We start from the raw sequence: 25,422 nt of genomic DNA, 5'->3' as shown, positions 1-25,422 counted from the left end.
GTGTCAGAGATTCCACAGTCAGTGACCAGCAGGAAATTGCATGAGCCATGAGAGGGTTCCAGGGGAGCTGAGGCCCTGACCCTACCTCTGAGGAGAGGCCAGTGCTCAGCACTGGGACGAGAGCAGATAGCAGTCCTGGCAGGTGACAGGTGTGCCTGGGGCCTAGAGGAAGCCACCCTCCTGGTCTCCAGAGCCAAAGTCTCCTGAGGGTTGGGGGCTGCGGTTCTCCAAGGCAGGAAATGTAGCCGGTGAGCAGGCTGAGGCTCCAGAGGGTTTTCCCACTGCAGCTCCTGATTTAATAGCCCTCTGCCTTCTGGAACCTTGGGGCACATCTTTGCCATTCAGATGGGGATGTCTCTCCCCTGCCTCCCAGCGGAGAGAGATCTTACTGGTGGCAGGTGGAGGAGGGCTGCAGCCGGCCTCCAGGTACGCACTATCAGCTGGGTCATCAGATCCAAGGGGGTGGCATACACTCACGAGGGACAAGGTATGGGGATGGCAGGATAGTGCCGTGTGCAAAGAGGAACTGGGCAGGCCCAGGAGAAGCTAAATTTGCCCCACAAAAGAAGACCCCCCTCTACTCTCTATCTCTGTCTCCACCCCAGGTTTCCTGGACTCTTCAGAAGATCATTGTCCCATTTCGTAACCTCAAAGGCTGAGGGGCAGAACTGCTGTGTGCAGATGTAGCAAGTGCCAGAATAAAGGAGTACCTTTAAAAAATCACACACACACACACACACACATATATTTGCAGGTTTGGGGATGGAACCCAGGGGCATTTGGCCTCCGAGCTATATCCCCTGCCCTATTTTTTTATTTTATTTATTTATTTATTTATTTATTTATTTATTTATTTATTTATTTATTTTGGTGGTACTGGGGTTCCTGGAAACCCTTCTACCTCCGGGCTACACTCCCAGATCTATTTTTTTATATTTTTATTTGGAAACAGGGTCTCTTAAGCCAGCGCAGCTGGCTTTGAACCTGCGTGATCCACCTGTCTCTGCCTCCCAAGCGCGAGGATTACAAGCGTGTGCCACCACGCCCAGCTTATTCTTTACTTTGAAACAGGGTCTCACTAAATTGCAGAGGGCCTCACTAAGTAGCTGAGGCTGTCCACAAACCGCGATCCTCTGGTCTCAGCCTCCCAAATGCTGGGATTACAAGCATGTACCACCATGCCTGGCTTATATGTATTTTTTTTGTTTGTGTCTTGAACCCAGGGCATTCTGCCTCTAAGCTACACTCCCAGCCCTATTTTTTTTTTAACGGGTCTGGGGATGGAACCCAGGGGCATTTGACCTCCTAGCTACTCCCCCTGCCCTATTTTTTATTCTTTATTTTGAAACCGGGTCTCACTGAGTTGCAGAGGGCCTCACTAAGTAGCTGAGGCTGTCCGCGAACCGCGATCCTCCAGGTCTCAGCCTCCCGAATGCTGGGATTACAAGCGTGTACCACCATGCCCGGCCCCTTTTTTTTTTTTTTTTTTTTTTTTTGAAACAGGGTTTCACTAAGTTGCGGAGGGCCTCCTCATGAAATTGCCGAGGCAGGCCTCAAACCTGCAATCCTCCTGTCTCAGCCTTCCAAGTACTGGGATAAGAGGCATGCATCTCCAAGCCCTGCTCTATTTATATTTGTCTAAGCAGAGAATGGATATGCACAAGGCAGACCTTGAAGATACTTCAGCTTCCCCAGTGTGTGGGAATGAAGCATGGTGATGCTTCCAGAGGGTGTGGGTTGTCCTGGCCAGAAACTTCCTCAGCAGCCAGTGGGCCTTGGGCGTGCAGTGGAGCCTGTCCACCTCGAAGGCTCTTCCCAGAATCTGAAATTATTATCCACTGCCACCCCCTGGTCCTCAGATTCCAGAGCTCAGAATCCCAGATCTCACACTCTCTGGTCCCAAGGCTCTAGAGCAGAGTCAGCACTGTGTGTGTGTGTGTGTGTGTGTGTGTGTGTGTGTGTGTGTGTGTGTGTTACTGGTGGAACCCAGGGGCTCTTCTACCTCTGGGCTATACTTCCAGACCTATTTTATACTTTATTTGAAAACAGGGTCTCACTAAATTGCTCAGAGCCTCACTAAGTAGCTGAGGCTGGCCTCAAACCTGTGCAATCCTCCTGTCTCAGCCTCCCAAGCACGGGGATTACAAGCGTGAGCCACCACGCCCAGCTTTTTTTTTTTTCCCCCAGGTCTGGGGATGGAACCCAGGGGCATTCGACCTCTGGGCTACACCCCCTGCCCTATTTTTTATTCTTTATTTTGAAACTGGGTCTCACTGAGTTGTGGAGGGCCTAAGTAGCTGAAGCTGTCCGCGAACTGCGATCCTCCGGTCTCAGCCTCCCAAATGCTGGGATTACAAGCCTGCGCCACCACACCCGGCTATTTTTTGTTTTTTAAAACAGGGTCTCTCACTAGGTTGCTGAGAGTTTCGAAAGGATACTGAGGCTGGCCTCAAGCCTGCAATCTTCCTGTCTCCGCCTCCCAAGTATTAGGATCACAGGCTCACACCAACACAACTGCTGAACTCTGTAAACAGATTGCGGTGGTGTTCCAATAAAGATCTACCTACAAAAAAATTAAAAAAAAAAAGACTGGTGAGCTCTGTTTGGTCTTTGGCTGTAGTTTACCCACCCTTGTTCTAAAGTTTTAGAATTATATGATGCTGAAGATTGGTGGGCATGGTGGCATATACCTGTAATCTCAGTACTTGGGAAACTGAGACAGGAGGACTGCAGGTTCAAAGCTGGCCTCAGCAATTTAGGGAGATCCTTTTTTAAAATAAAAAAGTCAGGGATGAAGCTCAGAGGTAGAATGCCCCTGGATTCAATCCCCAGCACTGAAAAAAAAAAAAAAAAAGACTCCTATGTTCCTGATTATATATATATTGGATTATAGGTGTGTGCCACCATACCTGGCTAAAGAGTATATGGTATTTTTGGTACAAGGGATTGAATCCAGGGTAGCTTGCTCTCTCTGAGCTACCACACCCTATTTGTTTTTATTCTTTGTGTGTGTGTGATACTGGGGAGGAGTGGAACCCAGGGGCTTTTCTACCTCTGGGCTACACCCCCAGGCCTATTTTATAATTTATTTGGAGGCCTACTTTATAATTTATTTGGAAACAGGGCCTCACTAAGTAGCTGAGGCTGCTCCGAATTTACAAAATCCTCCTGTCTCAGCCTCCCAAGCTCTGGGATTATGCCTGGCTTTATTCTTTAATTTTGTTTTCTCCTCCTCCTCCTTCTTCTTCTCCTTCTCCTTCTTCTTCTTTTTTATTCTTTTGGTGGGTCTGGGGTGGAACCCAGGGACATTCAACCTCCGAGCTACACCCCCTGCCCTATTTTTTTATTTTTTGAAACAGGGTCTCACTAAGTTGCGTAGGGCCTCACTAAATAGCTGAAGCTATCTGAAAACTGCGATCCTCCAGTCTCGGCCTCCCGAATGCTGGGATTACAAGCGTGCACCACCACACACAGCTTTTATTCTTTATTTTGAAACGGTGTCTCACTAAGTTGCGGAGGCCTCACTAAGTAGCTGAGGCTGGCAGGGAACCTGGGATCCTCCTGTCTCAGCCTCCCAATTACTGGGATTACAAGCATCCGCCACCATGCCTGGCTTTATGTTCCTGATATTCAAAGATCTCACACATTCTTGCAGTTCCAGGGTTTGGAGGGTTTAGGTTCAGGTGCTGGTCAGACGGCAGCAAAAGCCCAGAACATGGGCAGATCTTACCAAGGGAATCTGTGAGCACTTGGGGTCTCCCTGGCCTGGGCCAGGTGGGCGCCAGGCCTCGGGCATGAGCCCCAACCATGACCCTGATGGCCTTCCTCCCACCCTGCAGGGCGATGGCGGCCGGCCTGGGCCCATGGAATGACACCATCAATGACACCTGGGATGGGGACGAGCTGGGCTACAAGTGCCGCTTCAATGAGGACTTCAAGTACGTGCTGCTGCCCGTGTCCTACGGCGTGGTGTGCGTGCTGGGGCTGTGTCTGAACGTCGTGGCCCTCTACATCTTCCTGTGCCGCCTCAAGACCTGGAACGCCTCCACCACCTACATGTTCCACCTGGCTGTGTCGGACGCGCTGTACGCAGCCTCGCTGCCGCTGCTGGTGTTTTACTACGCTCGTGGCGACCACTGGCCCTTCAGCACGGTGCTGTGCAAGCTGGTGCGCTTCCTCTTCTACACCAACCTCTACTGCAGCATCCTCTTCCTGACCTGCATCAGCCTGCACCGCTGCCTGGGCGTGCTGCGCCCGCTGCGCTCCCTGCGCTGGGGCCAGGCCCGCTACGCGCGCAGGGTGGCTGCGGCCGTGTGGCTGCTGGTGCTGGCCTGCCAGGCGCCCGTGCTCTACTTCGTGACCACCAGCGCGCGCGGGGGCCGCATCACCTGCCACGACACGTCGGCCCCGGACCTGTTCAGCCACTTCGTGGCCTACAGCTCAGTCATGCTGGCCCTGCTCTTCGCCGTGCCCTTCGCCACCATCCTGCTGTGCTACGCGCTCATGGCGCGGCGCCTGCTGCAGCCGGCCTATGGCACGGCGGGGGGCCTGCCGCGCGCCAAGCGCAAGTCGGTGCGCACCATCGCGCTGGTGCTGGCCGTCTTCGCCCTCTGCTTCCTGCCCTTCCACGTCACCCGCACCCTCTACTACTCCTTCCGCTCGCTCGACCTCAGCTGCCACACCCTCAACGCCATCAACATGGCGTACAAGATCACGCGGCCGCTGGCCAGCGCCAACAGTTGCCTGGACCCCGTGCTCTACTTCCTGGCGGGGCAGAGGCTCGTCCGCTTCGCCCGGGATGCCAAGCCACCCACAGACCCCACCCCTGCCACCCCGGCTCGCCGCAGGCCAGGCCTGCACAGGTCCGACAGAACCGACGCCAAGAGGACAGGGGTGTGGACTAGCAGTGGGACCTCGGGGCGGACAGAGTCCACGCCCGCGGGGAGTGAGAACACCCATGACATCCGGCTCTAGGGCCTGAGCCCCTGGCCTGCAGGGCGGTGTGGGCGAGCTGGAGGTGACCAGGGCGTGTTCAGATGGGACCTTGTCCCCAGATACGAACCATCCGTGGCTCTGTCATTCGGCAGGGGCTCAGGATACTTTCCCTGTGGCCGGGAGAGCCAGCTGGCCGCAGGAGCCCCCGTGGTCGTTTGTATGTGTGAGTGGGGGGCTAAAGTTTCGGGGAAGGCACCTTTCAGGACGCATGCCACCTGACTCCCATGCAGATAGCTGGCTGTTGCTGCCAAGCTACCCTGGATTCCAGCCTGGTGGAGTCCAGTGGAGAAGCAGGACGAGAAAGGGAGGTGACTTGGCAAGCTCACCGCCTGGGCCTGAGCAGCTGGAGCAGGGGCGGAGCCATAGGTTAACCAGGGGACCCTGGTAAGCACTCGGGGCCAGTCCCCCCGTGGTCTGGGGTGGGACTGGGAGCCACAGTTGACTCAGCTCAGAGGAGCATCCCAGCCCAAGAGACGAACGTCTGAGGACTGACGTGCCCAGCTGGAGGCTTCCCTGGCCGGGAGCTGGAAAGGCTAGAACTTATACTAAAGGTGTCACCTGTGAGCTGTGTACTCTGTTGTATAGTTGGAGGATGGGGACAGTCTGGGAAGCTTTCAACATTTCCTTAGGGGCCCTTCCAACTTCTTCTCTTCCACCACGTGCCCTACCATTAGCTGCTTCAAGGGAGTCTTACATCAGGGATGCCTCTCCAGAACCCAGGTCACCCCTACTTTAAAACCAGTTGGAAAGCTGGGTGTGGGGGCACACACTTGTTATCCCAGTACTTGGGAGGCTGAGATAGGAGTATTGCAGGTTTGAGGCCAGCCGTAGCTACTTAGTGAGGCCCTCTGCACTTAGTGAGACCCTATTTTAAAATAAAGAATAAAAAATAGGGCTCGGGGTATAGCTTAGGGGTAGAATGCCCCTGGGTGCAATCCTCAGGATCACACACACACACACACACACACACACACACACACAGCCAGTTGGAGCTGAGCCAGTTGGAGCTAAGCATGGTGGCACATGCTTGTAAATCTTTGGGAGGCTGAGACAGAATCTGGGTTTATGGCCAGCCTCAGCTACTTAGTGAGGCCCTCCACAATTTAATGAGACCCTGTTTCAAAATAAAGAATAAAAAATTAGACTGGGGGTATAGCTCGAAGGTAGAATTCCCCTGGGTTCAAACCCCAGCACAAAAAAAAAAAAAAAAATCCAATTGACTCCTGGGTCCGGTCTCTCCTGGGCACAGAGAAGAGTGAGGTGTGGGGTCTCAGTCCTTGGTGACAAATCAGTCTTGTGCTGGTAAATGTTAACCCTTAAACTCCAGGTGGGGAAAGGGGAGCCCCTTATCTGTAGTACTGCCAGCTGCCATGCTACAAATATCCCTCCCTACCATGGCCAATTTCAAATTACCAACACAATGGCAACCTATTTGCAAAAATTTCTGAAAAATTGACAGTCGTCTCTTGCAAGTGGATATCGCCGCTTGGGTGCACCACTGGAAACTGGGTGGCTGGGCTGTGGGCCAGCGGGTCAGGGAAGGTGCCCTGGAGCAGGGTATGCTCCTGAGCTGTAGCTTCTGAGAAAAGCAGCTCACAGGAACATCCAGGTGCAGGATGTCCTGAGCAGACAAGGGGGCGAGGGAGCGGGTGTGCAGGGACCATAGCAAGCTGGCAGGCTGGCCAGGCTCAAGACAGACACAAGGCCGGGGCTCAGTCACAAGGAGGTCGAGCCAGGCTCCCTCCGTGCCCTGACCTGGAGGGACAAAAGTGCGAGAGAAACTCACTTCTTTTCCCACCCAGGCCTCAGCTTTCTGGGAAAATCTCATCTGCAGAGCATGCAGGTTGGTGCTGAGGCTGGGTCAGGGTTGAGGACCAGGAAGTGGGTCTCACCTGTGGCAAGTGCTGGACCCAGCCGGGATCTCTCTAAGCCACATGTGGATAGGAGCTGGACAGGCCAGGGCAGAGCCTCACTCGGGACCTCCAGGGCAGGGACTCACGCTCCCTCTCGGACAGCCCTTTCCCTGGGCCCTCTCTGTCTGAGAGAAGGGCCCTCTTCCCCACCCCACCTCCACCTGCCTCCGACAGCATCTCTGCCCTACAGTTTGCCTTGCCACAGGCAGAGCATCCGCAGGGCATCTGCAGGGTTGTTCTATTTGTGTTTTGTTGCCATTTTGAGATGGGGGCCTTGAACTCCTGTGCTCAAGGGATCTTCCTCCCTCAGCCTCCCGAGGATATGAGGCTGCTCTACTTAGAGCTTGCTCCTCAGCTCCCTCAGATGACTGGGACCCATCACAGGCCACAGCCAAATGACTACTCTGCACTGTGTTTCTGGGTGATCAGCTCTGAGATGCTCCCTGCCCACATTCTAGGGAATATATATATATATATATATATATATATATATATATATATATATATATATATATATATTTCTTAGTGGCACTGGGGATTTAACCCAGGAGCATTGTACCTCTAAGTTACACCCCCCACACCCTATTTTGTTTTTATTTTATTGCAGAACTTGAAATTGAACCCAGGGGCATTCTACCTCTGAGCCTCTGAGCTACACCCCCCAGCCCTATTTTTTTTTTTTTTTTTTTTTTGGGTGCTACTGGGGATGGAACCCAGGGGCCTTCTACCTCCAGGCTATACTCCCAGAAATATTTTATATTTTATTTGGAAACAGGGTCTCTTAAACCAGCTGAGGCTGGCTGAGCGATCCTCTTGTCTCAGCCTCCCAAGCACGGGGATCACAAGCATGCGCCACCACGCCCGGCCCCAGACCTATTTTTTAATGCTTTATTTTGAAACAGGATCTTACTAAGTTGTAGAGGACCTCACTAAGTAGCTGAGGCTGGCTGTGAACCTGTGATCCATCTGTCTCAGCTTCCCAAGTACTGTGATTACAATTGTGTGCCACCATGCCTGGCTTTAATTTTTATTTTGAAACAGGGTCTCCCTAGGTCAATGAGAGTCTCACTACTTGCTGAGGCTGTCTTCTAACCTATAATCCTCCTGTCCCAACCTCCTAAGTACTAGGATTACAGGCCCAGCTTTAGGTTTTATGCACACACACACACACACACACACACACACACACACACACATATTATACTGGGGATTGAACCCAGAGGCATTCTACCTCCAAGCTACACACCCAGCCCAATTTTATTTCTAATTTGGAAAAAGTCTCACAGGTTACCGAGAGCCTTGCTAAGTTGTGAGGCTGGCTTTGAGCCTCCGATCCTCCTGTCTCAGCCTCCCAAGTAGTGGGATGACAAGCACGTACCACCACACCTGGCTCAGGTTCCATCTGAGCTTTCTTGGTGACCGCCTCATCCAGACTCTCCTGGGTCTTCCCAGCAGGCCAGAGCCTGTCTTTCTTACTAGCTGCTGCTCAGTTTCTAGGGAGCCCCTTCACAGCTGAGAAGCTCTAGTGGCCCCGAGTGTGAAGGCTGAGCTCTGGCCCTGTCAGTCTTGCTGAGGCCTGGAGGCAGGGACATCGGGACTTTGGGGCCCTTTGGTGTGCATCTGTGGTTAGGGGTGTGGCTTTGGCCACCAGAGGCCCAAGTTGCCTTAGTCTCACCTCCTCTCTCATCCTGCCCACCACTCCTTCTGCAGCTTCCCTAGAGACCCTGAGGACTCAGCACCCCATGGTGAATGGAGACAACACTGGCCTAGCCCCAGGGAGCTCTTCTTAACCTCTGCCTACAGGTTTCTAGGGCACAGGGCCTGGGGGACTAGAGAAATACTATCATCTAGTTCTTTGGCAGGCCTGGGTGGGGAAGTGGGGACCCTGGGGGAACGGGGATAGGCCTAGGGTCCCCTCCAGACCCAGTGGGACTCCTTGCCCTCTCTATGGACACAGGCCTTGCCTGTGGCTGGGGCTCCTGACCCTGCTGCCTTGTCTATTTTCAGCCCAAGTTAAGATCAAGATTTTCCACTCCTGGCCCCAGACCATTGTCCAGTGGTGACCTGCCCATCCTCAAAATACCTCCCTTCGCCCTTGGACCTCCCTGCCCCTCCCGGCCTCCCCACCCTGACATCACTTCCTAGGGCTGTTGGCTACCGCAGGCCACTACGAAAAGGCACACGCATTACCCAGCCACCCGACAGGACCCCAGAGACTTTCCAGCCCAGCCGCAGACTCAAGGCCAGAGAGGGTGGGGCTTTGTCCAAGATCACTGGCAGGTCATTGTGGTGCCTGGATGAGAGCCGGGGGCTCAGGTCGAGATGCAGCCCCTCCAGAGCCTCTGTAGGACTCCCGTGTCACCCGCACTGCCTATGGGAGAGGGCGAATAGAGCTTGCTGTCAGCTCAGCAGCAGCCTCTCAGTGAGCTCCAGGCGACAGGGCACGGGGTCCCCTGGGTGGCAGACAGCCCCCAGTGCAGGATGGAAGGGGAATCCCAGAGGATGCTTCCATGCTCCCCGGCCCCAGGCTGACTTGGCACCACACTCCCAGCCTTGGTCTAGGTCAAGACCACCAGAGCTGGCCCTCTGCCACCCTCGTCAGGACAGATTGGCGCTGGTCTCTTTGGCATCAGGAACACGGGAGGGAACTCGTGATGATCCAAGCCCCAGGTACCACGTGGGAACTGCTCACGCATTCCCTGGATTATTTAATCTTCACACCCATCCTGCAAGGTGGACAGAGGAGGCCGTGGGAGTGGGGAGCGAGGTGTGGGGGCTTGCTCCAGGTAACACATGCAGCAGGCGAGCCCGGGTCCACCTGTCCCAATGAATTCCCTTTCCACTATTCCACACCACACGCCACTCCGCAGGGCCGGGGGTCTTGGAGTGATTCAGGACCAGCGAGCATGGGTTAGGAGTGCAGAGTTTGCACCAAGATTGCCTCCACAGTTCCGTGGTGCCCTGGCCGTCACTCAACCTCACAGCGCCTCATTTAAATTAGATACTATCACCCATGTAAAGCACTGCAGGCTCAGCCGGGTTAGCGCACAGGAGGCACTTAGCCTAGTGCCAGGCAGGTGGTATTTCCATGCCCTGCACTGTGCCAGGGCACCTGAAGGCAAGCCAGTGGCCCTGCCCTGCTGGAGCTGCTATGATTTAATACACAACCACATGGGGATAAAGGAAGAAGAGGACACTGTGCCTGGTCAGTGGGCCACAAGGGTCTGGTTGCTCCAGCCGCTGATTCCTCCGAAGGCCGTAGGGGGAGGAGGCAGGTGCTTCCTGGGTGCAGTGGGTGCTCACCCTCTGCCCTGCAGGGCACTAGGTGCCTTTTCAGGGACATGGGCCTGTGTGTGTTCCCAGAACCTTGCCCAGGTGCTTGCCTGGAGGGCAGCAGAAGGAGGGGACAGGGAAAAGAGGAAGAGAAAGAGCGGGTGACCCTAAGCCAAGCTGCAGAGCCAGCTGCCACACGGTAGAGGTTCTCCCTACCGCTTCCCAGCAGCAGGCTTGGCTGTTTCTCTCGACTGGGGAAGCCACCGAGGTGGTCTGCAGCCACAGCTTGGTTCACCCACAAGCCTCAAGATCTGGGGTAGGAGGACTGGCCTAGAGTTGAGTCGGAGCAGGTGAGAAATGCTGTGTGACCCAAGGCCACCTGCCTGCCCTTCTGGGCTGCCCTTGAAGCCTAGAGGCCTGGCTTCCCCATTCGTGCCTCGGTTAGACTTCTGCACCTGCACCTTCAGAACACACCCAGGAGCTGCCCCAGGCACAGCCAGGCCCACTGGCCTCTCACTTCTGAGACAGAGCAGGGACAGTGGACTCCCCAGTTCCAAGGGACTCCACCAGCACTCAGTGCCTCTCCGTGGGATGTCAGCTGCTCCCACCTCCTGTGGGTGGGCAGTGGAGCTTGGCCAGGAGTGACTGGGCTGTGGGGTTTGGGATATGCTTGGGGGTGAAGCAGAGGGATGGAACTCAAGACCCAGAGTCAAACTCCATCCTCCTCTGCCCAGATGCATGTGCCCCTGGGTCAGCCACTTCCCTTCCCTCAGTTTCCCCATGCTTGGTGCTGCCCAGCTCTGCCCAGCTCTGCCCAGCCTCTCTTCTTTCAGTGGAGGCTTCCGGGGCTTGCCTTGTCTGGGCTCCTGCTCGGCCAGGTGTCCTGTCTCAGCCCGGTCCCAGCCAGGAACAATGGGCCAGGCGGGGCCGGTCACTCATCACCGTCCCCAGGGTTCGGCCCACTGCCTTGGACTATTTTCAGCTCCAGCAGATGGAGTTGAAAGAGGATTTTCCACTCTTGGCACAATGACTGCCCTGGCCCATTGTCCAGCGGTGACGTGGGGACTCTGCCTGCCCCAAAATATCCCCTGTTCCTCCCCACAAAATATCCCCTGTTCCTTCCCGCGGGGCCTCCCTGGTGGACTCCTCACCTCCCCACCCGATCATTTCCTGGATCTGTTGACTCCTGAGCATTGCTATGGCAGGCCTGGGAGGACAGGAGGACGCTGCTGAAATCAACTTTCCCTCTTGGCAGGACCCAGGGATTGTTTAGCTGCTTTGCTTTGTTCAAGGTCACTCGGCAGGCAGGCAGGCAGGGTGGAGCCTGGGTGGGAGGCCCAGGCTCTCTGGCTGCTTCTGCTGCCTCAGCCACCCTGCTGGCTCTATCCCATGCCTTCTGGAGTTGAAAGTTCACCTGTGAGGGCCCAAGATGGACCTGGGGAGGAAGCTCAAGTGGTAGGGTGGGCAGTCGAGGTGCACTGTGGGTTCTGACCTTGAAGCAGTGAATCAGTGCAGGGCGCTGAACTTAAAGCCTCTCCTCCCCATTTAGTCTCATTTTTATCAAAAGTGGCTGGCAGGGAATGAATATTTACGTTTTCCCAAAAGTCATATGTTGAATTGCCAAGGTGATGGTATCAGGAGGTCAGGCCTCAGGAAATGAGGGTAGATTCTTTATGAATGGGATTAATGCCTGTATTCATCTGCTGTTCATTACCATAACAAAATACCCAAGGTAATCAACTTATAAATTAAAAAGGTTTATTTTGACTTACAGTTTTAGAAGTTTCAGCCCATGATGGGTTGGTCCTTTTCTTTTTGGCCTGTGATGTCATGCATGGTAGAGCAGAACTATTCCCCTCCTGTCAGGGAAGCAAAGGAGATAAGAGGAAGGGCTGGGGTCTCCCTGTCCCCTTCAAGGACACACCGTCCCATGACCACAAGCCCCGCCTCTTAAAGGTTCCACTACCTCCCAGTAGTGTCAGGATGGAGACCAAGCCTTTAACACAGGCATTCGGGAGACAATCTGGATCTAAACCACAGAGCATCCTTACGAAATAAACCCCAGAGAGTTCTCTCCACTCTTCACCATGCAAATTTACAGCAAGCAGTTGGCAGTCTGCAATCGGAAGAGGGCCCTCACCCGGACCCAACCGTGCAGACACCCTGACCTTGGACTGCTGGGCTCCACATCTGGGAGAAACAAGTGTGTGTGTGTGTGTTTGTAAGCCACCCGGCCTTGTTCCAGCTGCTTGTCATAGCGGCCAAAGGAAGACAGCGACTTCAGCTTGCACGGAGCTCAGGGGCCTCAGCTCTGGGGAGAGGTGGAGGGCAAGGGGCCTGGGCAGCAAGGGCAGGTCCCACATCGCCGCCCCGTGGCTGCAGACTTAGTCCTGTCATGTGTCAGATGGAGCTAGGCTCTTTCCTCAGGTTCAGGGACTCCTAGAGAAGCAAACTCAAAGCCACTGTTTTCTTCCTGTCGCCCCGCCCGCTTGGTGAAGGCGATTTCTCTTCCTGTCTCAAAGCTGAGCAATTGGCAAATGCTGGCACTTTGAGTCACTTTTGGTTAACAAATAAAATTCAGTCAGGTTGAAATCTCAGTCTCCATGTGATCTGAAGCTTGATCCTCTTCTGGCTGTGGGAGGCCCTCCTCTCTCCTCTAGGGGTTAGGCAGAGTGGGGAGGAAAGGGACCTGTCTTCCCTGGTACTGCCACCACCCTCTATTGTCGTCCACGCTTTTCTGGCCACGGCAGTCTGGCCAGCAGTGCCCCTTGTCATGGAGCCTTCAAATCCCGGCCTCCCACTCTGTAAGCTGTCTCTTCCCAGAGTTCCCTGATCTGAGCACACCACATCTGGACTGCTCAGTCTCCCTGCGGGGTGTCCCTACAGGACCTGTGTCGGGGTAGGCAAGCCCTTGTCCTCCTCCCACCCCACCTGCCACTGCAGGCTGAGACTTCAAGGCTGCAAAGACGTGTTCACATCCACCGAGCCCAATGTCAAGTGTGGAGAGTGGAGAGTTGTAACAAGTTAGGATAAAAACTCCAAGATGTCTAACCCAATCGTTTCCAGACTGATGGAGAAAGTGGGCATTTAAACCATGTGACCTTGGATTTATGTCCAAATTCCAATGAGCAGCCACATGAGAAGTATCCCTCATAGGACTGGCTGGGTATCCCAGCTTCTATGCACAGAGCCATTGTGAAATACAGGGGAGGAAATTAAAAGCGTGCTGCCTGGGTGGACACACTGTGCTCCGTGGGTGTGTGCGTGCATACGTGTGTGTGCGCGCGCATGTGCGCTGTGCACTGGGTGAGAGAGAGTGGGGGGCGGGCCTGGCAGGTACCACGTGGATGCCTGAGGACCAAAGGGCACAGGTGCAGCTGCCGGGAGAGCAACTAAACCCACACAAGGGAAGCGGGTGGGCTTAGTGACGGCAGGAAGAGATGGAGCTCGCAGAGGACCTAGCAGCGGCTAGCCCTGTGGACCGCCCTCTCCTTCCCTCACTCCCCACTCTCCCTTCCCCGCTCTTCACTTCCTCCACCTTGCCGGTCCCTGTCCCCAGAATTCCTGGGAGCAAAGGGAGGAAGATGGGGTGGGGTCTGGAGCTCCAGTCGCATGTGCCTTCTTTGCCCTTTTTTTTTTTTTTTTTTTTTTTTTTCTGTACTGGAGATGTGACCCAGGGGCATTCTACCTCAGATATACACCTCCAGGCCTATTTTTAATTCTTTATTTTGAAACAGGGTCTCACTGAGTTGCAAAGGGTCTCACTAAGTAGCTGAGGCTGTCCTCCTGTCTCAGCCTCCCAAATGCTGGGATTACAAGCATGTGCCGCCATACCTGGCTTGCCTTTTTTTTTTTTTTTTTTTTTTTTAATGGTGCTGGGGATTGGACCCAGGAGTGTTCTACCTCTGAGCTATACTCCCAGCTCTACTCCCAGCCATACTTTTTTTTTTTTTTAAACAGGGCTTTGCTAAATTGATGAGGCTGGTCTCAAAACTGTGACCCTCCTATCTCAATCTCCCAAGGATCAAGATTACTAGCCTGCTCATTAGCCTGGGTTTTATACTTCCCTGGCTGAGCTCACAGTTTGGTTGGTGGGGCACTGCTGCCCCCTGGTGGTCAGCACTGGCTGTGGCAGCAGGAGACCAGGGCTTGGAATCCAGACGTTGTTGAAATAAGAAACCCAACCTGCAGGCAGCCAGAATGTTGGAGGAAAAGGGGCGGGGATGGCGTAGGACCAAAGAGTGAAGCAGACACACTGTATATAAGGCGACTCACCAACAAATCCTGACTTGTCAAAGGAGCGACAGTGCCTGACAGAGCCATGATGTCAGGCTCCTATGACCCATCCCTCCCTAGGCTGGGGATGGAGGTCCTTCTGTCCTGTGCAATCCCTTTGCCTATGGGAGAGCCCTCCTCACCGCTCAACCTTGGGGACCCAGAATGTCTGTCTCTCAGGTTGTGGCAGCCATGGGAGAGCACAGCCCCCTCTGCAGGCTGGGCCCCCATCTCTCCCCAGCCCCACTCTGGAGATCCCACCCCCTCCAGAGACCTTGCCTCTGTATACCCCTCAAGGGCTTTGTGTCCTCACAGGGTGGCTCCAGAACCGTACCCCATCCCCTGCACAGTGTGGCCAACACAGCTGTCCTGGCAGCCCCGTGACTGCATCTGGCCAGGAGTTGGGGTCATCTGCCATCAACCAGATGTTGAATCCAGGGGAGGGAGAAGGCCCAGGTTTGGGACACCTTCGGGGGAGCAAGAAGCACAAAGGTTGTCAGGCGTGGTGGTACACACCTACAACCCAATATGTGGGAGGCTGGGACAGTAGGATTGCAGGTTCAAGGCCAGCCTCAGCACCTCAGTGAGGCCCTGTTTCAAAATAAAAATAAAAGCTGGGCATGGTGGCACATGCCTGTAATCCCAGAACTTGAGGGCTAAGAAAGGAGGATCTCAGGTTCGAGGACAGCCTCAGCAACTTAGTGAGACTTTCAGTAACCTAGCAAGATCCTGTTTTAAAACAAACAAACAAACAGGCGCCGGGCGTGGTGGCGCATGCTTGTAATCCCCGTGCTTAGGAGGCAGAGACAGGAGGATTGCGCAGGTTCGAAGCCAGCCACGCTGGCTTAAGAGACCCTGTTTCCAAATAAAAATATAAATAGGTCTGGGAGTGTAGCCCGGAGGTAGAAGGGCTTCCAGGAACCCCAGTACCACCAATAAAAAAATAAAACAAACAAAAGGGCTGGGGATATAGCTCAGAGGTGGAATAACCCTGGGTCCAATCTCAAGTACCACAAAAATAAATAAAATAAAAATAAAGTAGAGCTGGGAGTGTAGCTCAGAGGTAGAATGCCTCCGGTAGAATGCCTCCTGGGTTTAAACCCCAGTGCCAAGGCCGGGCATGGTGGCGCACGCTTGTAATCCCGGCGCTTGGGAGGCGGGGACAGGAGGATCACGCTGGTTCGGAGCCAGCCTCGCTGGCTTAAGAGACCCTGTTTCCAAATAAAAAATATAAAAATAGGTCTGGAAGTGTAGCCCGGAGATAGAAGGGCTTCCAGGAACCCCAGTACCACCAAATAAATAAATAAATAAATAAATAAATAAATAAATAAATAAATAAACCCCAGTGCCAAAAAGAAAAAGAAGAGGAAAAAGAGGTGGTGGGGCGTCTGAGCCTCCCCTCCCTTCTCATCCACAGGCCCTACCTGTCCGCAAATCACTGCAACAGCCGCCACTGTGCTTTCCCTTGGGCCAGTTGCACTGAGCACCGCATAACCAGGTGACCAGGGACGCACAGCTTCCTCATCGTACAAGAAGGGATAATCACACTTCATATTTTACTTTCACTAGCTGTCTCCTCCTGATATAATAAAAGTTCCTGCTTCATCCTCTGTGCCCAAAACAGTTCCTGGCACATAGTAGGTATAAACAATTGCTTATTGAATGAACGACTGAATGAATGAACAAAGGAATACAACTTTAGAGAGGAATAAATATGGTCAACTCTATAAATTCCTTTGCAGACTATCTAGTCATTATAATTAGGGGTACTAATTATAGAATTCCTTTCCTTACAAAGCAAATCAAGTTAATTATTTCATATAAGTTTCACAAGTGACTTATTATTACTGGTTCATTAATTCATTCAACAGATATTTAAGAAGTACCTACTATGGGTCAGGTGCTATTCAATATACTTGGAAATAAATCACTAGTGAATGAAAGTCAAAGATGGTGCCTCTGAGCTTACATTCTTTTTTTTTTTTTTTTTTTTTTTGGTGGTACTGGGATTCCTGGAAACCCTTCTACCTCCGGGCTACACTCCCAGACTTATTTTTTATACTTTTTTTTTATCTTTGGAAACAGGGTTTCTTAAGCCAGTGCTGCTTACTTTGAACCTAAGTGATCCTCCTGTCTCCGCCTCCCAAGCGGGGGTGGAGGGGGGGTGGGGGGGGTGGGGGGGATTACAAGCCTGCGCCACCACGCCCGGCTCAGTTTATATTCTAACAGGGGCGGGGAGGGGAATAAAATGAGCAATAGACATAATAGAATGTAAATTATAGCGCCAGGTGTGGTGGCGAACACTTGTAATCCCCGCTCTTGGGAGGAGGAGACAGGAGGATTGCGCTGGTTAGGAGCCAGTCTCGCTGGCTTAAGAGATCCTGTTTCCAAATAAAAAATATTTTAAAAAAAAATAGGTCTGGGAGTGTAGCCTGGAGGTAGAAGGGCTTCCAGGAACCCCAGTACCAAAAAAAAAAAAAAAAAAAGAATGTAAATTATATTGTGTGTTAAAAGGTGACAGGTTTGCCGGGCGTGGTGGCACAGTTTGTAATCCCCACGCTTTGGGAGACAGAGACAAGAGGATCGCGCAGATTCGAAGCCAGCCTCACTGGCTTAAGAAACCCTGTTTCCAAATTAAAAATATAAAAATAGGTCTGGGAGTGTAGCCTGGAGGTAGAAGGGTTACATCCCCAGTACCACCAAAAAAAAAAAAAAAAAGTGACAGGTTCTGTGGCAGGAAAACACAGCAGAGAGAAAGAGAGAGAGACTCAGAAACCAGGAAGATAACAATTTTATTTTGTTTTATTTTATTTTATTTTTGTAGAACTGGAATCAAACCCCAGGGTGCTCTATGACTGAGCTATATCCCCAGGCCCATTTTATTTTTTATTTTGAGACAAGGTCTAAGTTGCCCAGGCTGGCCTTAAACTTGGGACCTCCTGTCTCAAGCCTACTGAGTAGCTAGAATTACAGGTGTGTGCCACAGAGCCTCGCCATTTTAAACAGGGTGGTCAGGTGCAGGCTTGGGAGCGGGCAAATCTAAGAGCAAATCTTGGAGTCAGCCAAGGGGGAGGAGCCTCCCAAGAGAAGGGCCAGTGTGTGCAAAGGCCCATTGCCCGGCTGCCCTTCCAAGGAGGGCTGTGGCTGGGTATAGGGGGCCAGGAGGAGAGGAGGTCAGAGGTTTGGTTGGTCGCTGAGCAAGAGGGGAAGCTAGAGAGTTTCAAGCCAGAGGTTAGGCCCAAGAGCATTCTACCTCTGAGCTACACCCCCAGCCCTATTTTATTCTTTATTTTGAAACAGGGTCTCACTAAGTTGCTGAGAGACCTCACTAAGTTACTGAGGCTGGCCACCAGTCTGCAGTCTTCCTGTCTCAGCCTCCCAAGCACTGGGATTACAGGCGTACACCATCATGCCTGGCTGCAGTAGAGCACAGGACTTGGATTTGATTCCCCAACAACAGAGAGGGGGGAGGGAGAAAAGAGGGGAGAGGAGAGAGAGAGAGAGGAGGGAGGAGGGAGGAGGGAGGAGGAGGAGAGAGGAGAGTGGAGAGTGCAGAGAGGGAGAGAGGAGAGAGGAGAGAGGAGAGAGGAGAGAGGAGAGAGGAGGAGGGAGGAGGGAGAAAAGAGGGGAGAGGGGAGAGGAGAGAGGGAGAGAGGAGGAGGGAGGAGAGAGGAGTGGAGAGTGCAGAGAGGGAGAGGGAGAGAGGAGAGAGGAGGGAGGAGGGAGGAGAGAGGAGAGTGCAGAGTGCAGAGAGGGAGAGGGGGAGAGAAGAGGGAGGAGGGAGGAGGGAGGAGAGAGGGGAGAGGAGGGAGGGGAGGGAGAGAGGAGAGAGAAGAGGAGAGTGGAGAGTGCAGAAAGGGAGAGAGGAGAGAGGAGGGAGGAAGGAGGGGAGGGAGAGAGGAGAGAGGAGAGAGGAGAGTGGAGAGTGGAGAGAGGGAGAGAGGGAGAGAGGAGAGAGGAGGGAGAAGGGAGGAGGGAGGGGAGAGGGGAGAGGGGAGAGGAGGGAGGGGAGGGAGAGAGGAGAGAGAAGAGGAGAGTGGAGAGTGCAGAAAGGGAGAGAGGAGAGAGGAGGGAGGAAGGAGGGGAGGGAGAGAGGAGAGAGGAGAGAGGAGAGTGGAGAGTGGAGAGAGGGAGAGAGGGAGAGAGGAGAGAGGAGGGAGAAGGGAGGAGGGAGGGGAGAGGGGAGAGGGGAGAGGAGGGAGGGGAGGGAGAGAGGGAGAGAGGAGAGAGGAGAGTGGAGGGAGGAGGGAGGAGGGAGGAGAGAGGAGAGAGGAGAAAGAGGGAGAGAGAAGAGAAGAGGGGAGAGGAGAGGAGAGGAGAGGAGAGGAGAGGAGGGAGAGGGAGAGAGGAAGAGAGGGGAGAGGAGAGGGAGAGAGGGAGAGAGAAGAGAGGAGAGAGGACAGAGGAGAGAGGAAAGAGGAGAGAGGAGAGAGGAGAGGGAGAATGGGACAAGGTCAGAAGGAAGCAGCAAGAGCAGGGAGGAGCTGTTGCTAAAACCCAGAGGAGAACACAACCCAGGGCAGGAGCTGGTGGGGAGGTATGCCTGGATCAGCACCAGGTGGTGTTGAAGAAAGCCCAGCTGGCTTCCCCATGGATCAGATCAGGACAGCAGTAAGAGAAAGGACAAGATAAAGGATGGAGGGAAAGATGCTGGCACTTGCAGCCAGTGAACCTGAGATCTAGAAAGATCTACTGAGGCACCACTCAGCTGGGCAGAGTCAGGAAGGCTCTCCCAGCACCAGGCACAGAGCCGCGCCGGGGCAGCTGGGCGTTGATTTGCTCAATGGCTTTTCCTTTTCCCCTGAATTCCCCTGTGATGGCCTTTTAATTGGGCCCATTTCTTCCAAGACCATGGGCTGAGCTGAATAGACGCCAGATTATTTGCTTATTATTAAGTAGATTAGGAAATGGTCCTCCATCTTGGGCTGCCAGAAAAAGCAGAGCCCTGAGCAGTGTCTCTGAGGAGTAGACTCAGTGCCCTGCAAATCCTCCCCAGGCACCGCCTGCCTGTGCTCCCGCCCCTCGGTCTATAGGGCACTTCCTCCCTCGCCCCCACAGGGCATAGCATCCTATGGATTATATATATAAAAAAATTATATATATAATTTTTTTTAGGTACTGGGGATGGAACCTGGAACCTGGGGCCATTCTACCTCCGAGATACACCCCGCACCCCAGTCCTATTATTTATTTTGAAACAGGGTCTCACTGAGTTGCAAAGGGCTTCACTAAGTAGTTGAGGCTGGCTGTGAACCATGATCCTCCTGTCTCAGCCTCCCAAGTCCTGGGATTACAAGCATGCGCCACCACGCTGAGTTTATATTTTCTTTTCTGTGTACCTTTTTCCTGGAATTAATCATTGCCTAAGAGACATATTCTAAGGACAAAGAGAACTTTAAAGAATTCTTAAGCATTTGATTTGTAATTGTATTATGATTAATAATATTGGTGTTTCTAGTTTGAAACTATTTACCTGTAGTAGGAGATAGCTAACGTGTAATTATGTTAGTGTCATTGGAAAACAGGATTATTTATTTATATTTTTATACTGGAGATTAAATGCAGAGGCATTGTACCTCTAAGCTACACTGCCAGTCCAACTTTATTTTTTGCTTTGAAACAGGGTCTCATTAATTTGCTCAGGCTGACTTTGAACCTATGATTTTCCTATCTAAGCCTCCCAAGTATGGGATTATAGACATGTGCCACCACACCCAGCTGGAAAAAAAGACTTTCAACATAGAAGAAATATAAAATCAAAATTAAAGTTAAAAACTGGGTGTGGTGGTAGATGCTTGTAATCCCAGTACTTGGGAGGCTGAGACAGGAGGTTCTCAGCCAGCCTCAGCTACTTAGTGAGGCCCTCCACAACTTGGTGAGACCCAGTTTCAAAATGAAAGAATAAAATAGAGCTGAGGTCAGGCGTGGTGGCGCACGCTTGTAATCCCCGCGCTTGGTTGGCAGAGACAGGAGGATCACGCAGGTTCAAAGCCAGCCTTGCTGGCTTAAGAGACCCTGTTTCCAAATAAAAAATATATAAAAATAGGTCTGGGAGTGTAGCCCGAGAAGGGTTCCATCCCCAGTACCACCAAAAATAAATAAATAAATAAATAAATAAATAAATAAATAAGGCGGAGGGTGTAGCTCAGAAGTAGAATGCCCCTGCGTTCCAAACCCAGTACCATACAAAATAAATAAATAAATAAAAACTACTATAGTATGAAATTTAAATTGGAAGCATTAATATGCACTCAAAATGCATTTTTCTCTTAAAAAAATGTATTTCCAGGCTGGGTGCAGTGGCCCACACCTATAATCCCAGCTACTTGAGGGGCTAAAGCAGGTGGATCCCAAGTCCAGGGCCAGCCTGAGTAACTTAGTGGCACCCTATCTCAAAATCAAAAATAAGGGGGGAAAGGGGCAGGAGATAAAACTCAGTGGTAGAGTGCTTGCCTAGCATGCATGAGTGCTGGGGTTTCATTCCCAGTACAGAAAAAAAAATAAAAATAAAAAGTATTTCCTATTTCTAACCTTCCAGGTTTGAGGCAGGAAATAGATAAGATGGGCCAGAACATTTTGTCATATGAAAAAGCAAGTTGTCAACACTACAAATGTTTTTTTTTTTTTTTTTTTTTTTTTTGTGGAACCCAGAGGCTTTCTACCTCCGGGCTATATACCCCAGACCTATTTTATATTTTATTTGGAAACAGGGTCTCACTAAGTTGCTGAGAGCCTCACTAAGTAGAGGCTGACTTCAAACCTGCGCGATCCTCCTGTCTCAGCCTCCCAAGTGCGGGGATAAGAAGCGTGTGCTACCACGCCCGGCACTACAAATGGTTTAAAGGACTTAGGAACCAAATGGAAAGAGCCCGGCAAGGCACAGATGGGGTGTCTGGAGTATCAAAACAGAGCGGAGCTCGGTGGCGCACTCCTATAGTCCCAGAACGTGGGAGGCTCTGAGACAGGAAGACTGCTGGTTGAAGGCCAACTTTAGCAGCCGAGCAAAACTCTCAGTAAGTCAGTGAGACCCTGTCTCATATTAAAAAGAATAAATAAACTGGGCGTGGTGGCGCACGCTTGTAATCCCAGCATTGGGGAGGCTGAGACCAGAGGATCGCGGTTCGTGGACAGCCTCAGCTACTTAGTGAGGCCCTCCGCAACTCAGTGAGACCCTGTTCCAATTAAAGAATAAAAAATAGGGCAGGGGATGTAGCTCGGAGGTCGAATGCCCCTGGGTTCCATCCCCAGACCCACAAAAATAAATAAATAAAGTAAATAAAATAAAATGGAGCTGGGATGTAGCTCACAGGTTGAATGCCCCTGGGTTAAATCCCCAGTACCAATTAATTAATTAATAATAAATAAAATCTACAATGTATGAAACAGATACAGATCTGAAACTCATGGTTTTTCTTTTCCCCTATATTTAGTTTTTTTTTTTTTTTTTTTTTTTTTTTGGTGGTACTGGGGTTCCTGGAAGCCCTTCTACCTCCGGGCTACACTCCCAGACCTATTTTTACATTTTTATTTGGAAACAGGGTCTCCTAAGCCAGTGCGCACAGCTGGCTTCGAACCTGCGAGATCTTCCTGTCTGCCTCCCAAGTGCGGGGATTACAAGCGTGCACCACCACGCCCGGCTATATATTTAGTATTTTTATTTTTATTTTATTTATTTTGTGTGTGTGGTACTGGGGTTCCTGGAAGCCCTTCTACCTCCCGGCTACACTCCCACACCTATCTTATATTTTGAAACAGGGTCTCGTAAACCAGCGTGACTGGCTTGGAACCTGCGCGATCCTCCTGTCTCCGCCTCCCAAGCGCGGGGATTACAGGCGTGCGCCACCACGCCCGGCTATATTTAGTATTTTTAAAATTAAATTTATTTTATTTTTGTAGTACTGGGGATTGAATTTAGGGGCATTCTACCTCCAAGATACACCCTCAGTACCTCTCTTTTTAAATTTTGTTTTTAAACAGGGTCTTACTAGGTTTCTGAGAGGCTTTATGTTGCTAAAACTATTCTCAAACCTGCGATCCTCCTGTCTCAGCCTCCCAAGTACTGGGATTACAGGCGTGTGCCACCACACCCAGCCTTAAATTTATTACTAGCTCATACATAAAACATAAAAACTATACATATTAATGGAAAATGTGACATTTTGATACATGTATATACTGTGTAATGTTTAGATAAAATTAAACATATCTATCTCCTCAAATATAATTTTCTTTTTTTTTTGTCAGTCCCAATTTATTTATTTATTTATTTTTATTGGTGCACTGTATTCATACATCAGAGTGGGATACACACTTTTGTAGACATACATGCACACATCGCCCAGTCAGCCCCCACCCGATCCCTACCCCATTCCCTCCCCATCCCTCCTTCCCATGCTTGGCTTAGTGGTTGACATCTAGTATTATAGCAATTTATCCAAAATTAAAGATGATAATCTCACATAACAGTTTCATTTGTCTAATATCAAGCTTTTGATGACTTAAAGATAACATTTCAATATTTCTTTTTGCTTTCTTTCTTACCAGAGAATATTTTTTTCTATTTTTTTAGGTGAAACTATCATATATTTATATATTTGTTTTTCAGAAAAAAATCTATCCTAATATGGAATATGGATTCTAGATACCCAAAATAATCTTGAAAAAGAACAAAGCTAGAAGATATATATTTTCTGATTTCAAACCATATAAAGCTACAATAATTGAAACAGTGTAGTACTGTTCTATAGGCAGATATATAAACCATTGGAGTTAAATACAAGTCTAGAGGTAAATTCTTCCCTATATTATCAAGTTATTTTTGACAAGGTTTCCACAAACATTTGGTGGTGGAAATAATAATCTTTTAACTAAATATTGTTGAAAAATAATAATTACATGGAAAAGAATAAAATTGGACCCTTACCTAATCCCATATACAAGTATTAACTCAAAATAGATAAAAGACCTAAATATAAATCTTAAGACTATAAACTTTTAGAAGAAAATCTGGGTCATAAAACCTCACAACATTGAAATGAGCAGTGATTTCTTGGATATGATTTCAATGGCACAGGCAACAGAAGAGTATACAAACTCCCTAAAAAATAAAAAAAATATTGTATATCCAAAGATAATGTAAACAGAGTTAAAAGTTACTAATAGAATTGGATAAAATATTTCCAAATGCTATATCTGAAGGTATATTAATATTCCAACTAGAAATCCTAAAAATTAACAACAATAAAGGCAAACAATACAATTTAGAGATAGGTAAAAGACTAACATAAATAATGAATCTCCACAGGTAACCAATCTTAGTTGTCTGTTGGATGGAAAATCTTGTTTCTCTGGTTCTGGTGTGTGTTACCTATTTCTTCTTTGTAGTTAATCTCTTTGAGTATTTTCTCTAGCGCTGGTTTTGAAGACATAAATTCCTTCAGTTTCTGTTTGTCATGGAAGCTTCTTATTTTTCCATCTAATTTGATAGAAAGTTTTGCTGAGTAGAAAATTTTTGGCTGGAAGTTGTTTTCTTTCAGAGTTTGGAATATGTTACTCCAAGCCCTTCTGGCTCTCATGACTTGGTTTGGGAAGTCTGGAGTGATTCTAATTGGCTTGCCTCTGAATGTCACTTGGCCCTTTGTTTTTGTTGCCTTTAAGATTCTCTGCTTGGCTTCCACATTGGTCATTTTGACAATTATGTGGCGTGGGGATCCTCTTCTCCGATCCTGTCTAAAGGGAGTTCTATGAGTTTCCTGGATCTGTGTATCAACCTCTTGCCCTATGTTTGGAAAATTTTCTGCTATTACTTCCTTGAAGAGATTGTTGATCCCTTTGGTATCACTTTCTTTTCCCTCCTCTATTCCAATTATTCTTAGGTTAGCTCTCTTAAAATGGGCCCATATTTCTTCAATGTCAGATTCCTGCTGTTGGATATTTTTTCCTAGATTAGAAACTATGCGTTCATTTTTGGAATGATCATCTTCTAGGAGCGAGATTCTGTTCTCCATGTGGTCTAATCGGTTGTTTGTGCTTTGAATTGAGGACTTTACTTCATTAATTGCATCCTTTATCTCTTTTTGGCTCTCTCTGAGTTCTTTTCGAAGCACCTCTATTATTTCTACAGTTATTTTCCTATCTTCTAGAAATCTCTGATTTTCTGTTTTATCGGGTTCTGATGTTGTGCTGTTGTGGACATTCATTGCTCCAGTGTTATTCCTTTTTCCCATGATTTCGGAAGTTTGTGCCTTTTCTGGGTTCTTCCCTTGGGTCACTATGACTTCCCTTAAGGTGCTCTGGATCTCGAGTCTGTAGTATCTCAGACCCCACTACTCCTTTACTGGGTTGTATCACAGAGTCTCCGACCCAGGGAGTCGATAGAAGCTGCTTTAAACTATGGAGGGTGCCAGGTTGCACGTTCTCCTATGGTGTGATATCTCTGCCACTGCCACTCCCCCACTGGGTCAAGTCCCAGGGATTACAGTACTGGGATTTCTCCTCTGTGGCCCGCAATTTGACTCACTATTCTTGAGTTCGCAGATGTAGCTGTACTGGACTCGTTGAATTTGCTGCCACTGCCGCTGGTGGCAATATGGCACCGCTGCCACGCCCTCAGCCGTGAGGCTGCTTTTTTCTTCTTGGTTTTGAATTCCACTCTGAGTCCTCGCAGCGTGTGCTGAGCTCAGCCACTGGGAGCTTTAGATGTTCCCTGCGCTGAAAAATCCCGCCTGGCTATTCCGCAGCGGCTCACCTCGGCTTGCTGTAGCTGTCTGGTGAATTCGCCGCTGCCGCAGGCAGTATGGCGATGCTGCCGCGTCCTCGGGCGTGAGGCCGGTGTATCTCCTCTGTGGCTCTGAGCTCTGTTCTCAGTCTGCTTTCTCTCTGGAGTCTGGTGATTTTTTTGTTTCTCTGGTGATGGTGTTTTCTGGCTATGAAAGGCACTGATTTTTTGGTAATGGAGATTGGTTGT

At 50.4% G+C, this 25,422-nt stretch overlaps 1 protein-coding gene across 1 annotated transcript; it reads left to right on the top strand.

The window, feature by feature from the left end:
• Window positions 1-3,843: 3,843 nt before the first annotated feature.
• On the top strand, window positions 3,844-5,137 carry P2RY2 (purinergic receptor P2Y2; the record flags this gene model as incomplete). The annotated part of the gene is made up of 1 exon (XM_080715047.1): window positions 3,844-5,137. The coding sequence occupies one exon, from the start codon at window positions 3,844-3,846 to the stop codon at window positions 4,972-4,974; it is 1,131 nt and encodes a 376-aa protein (XP_080571173.1). The 3' UTR covers window positions 4,975-5,137.
• Window positions 5,138-25,422: the final 20,285 nt, after the last annotated feature.

The sequence above is a fragment of the Muscardinus avellanarius genome (genome assembly GCF_963383645.1).
Source record: "Muscardinus avellanarius genome assembly, chromosome: 1".
NCBI classification, from domain to species: Eukaryota; Metazoa; Chordata; class Mammalia; order Rodentia; family Gliridae; genus Muscardinus; species Muscardinus avellanarius.
This window is presented reverse-complemented; position numbering and strand designations above follow the sequence as displayed.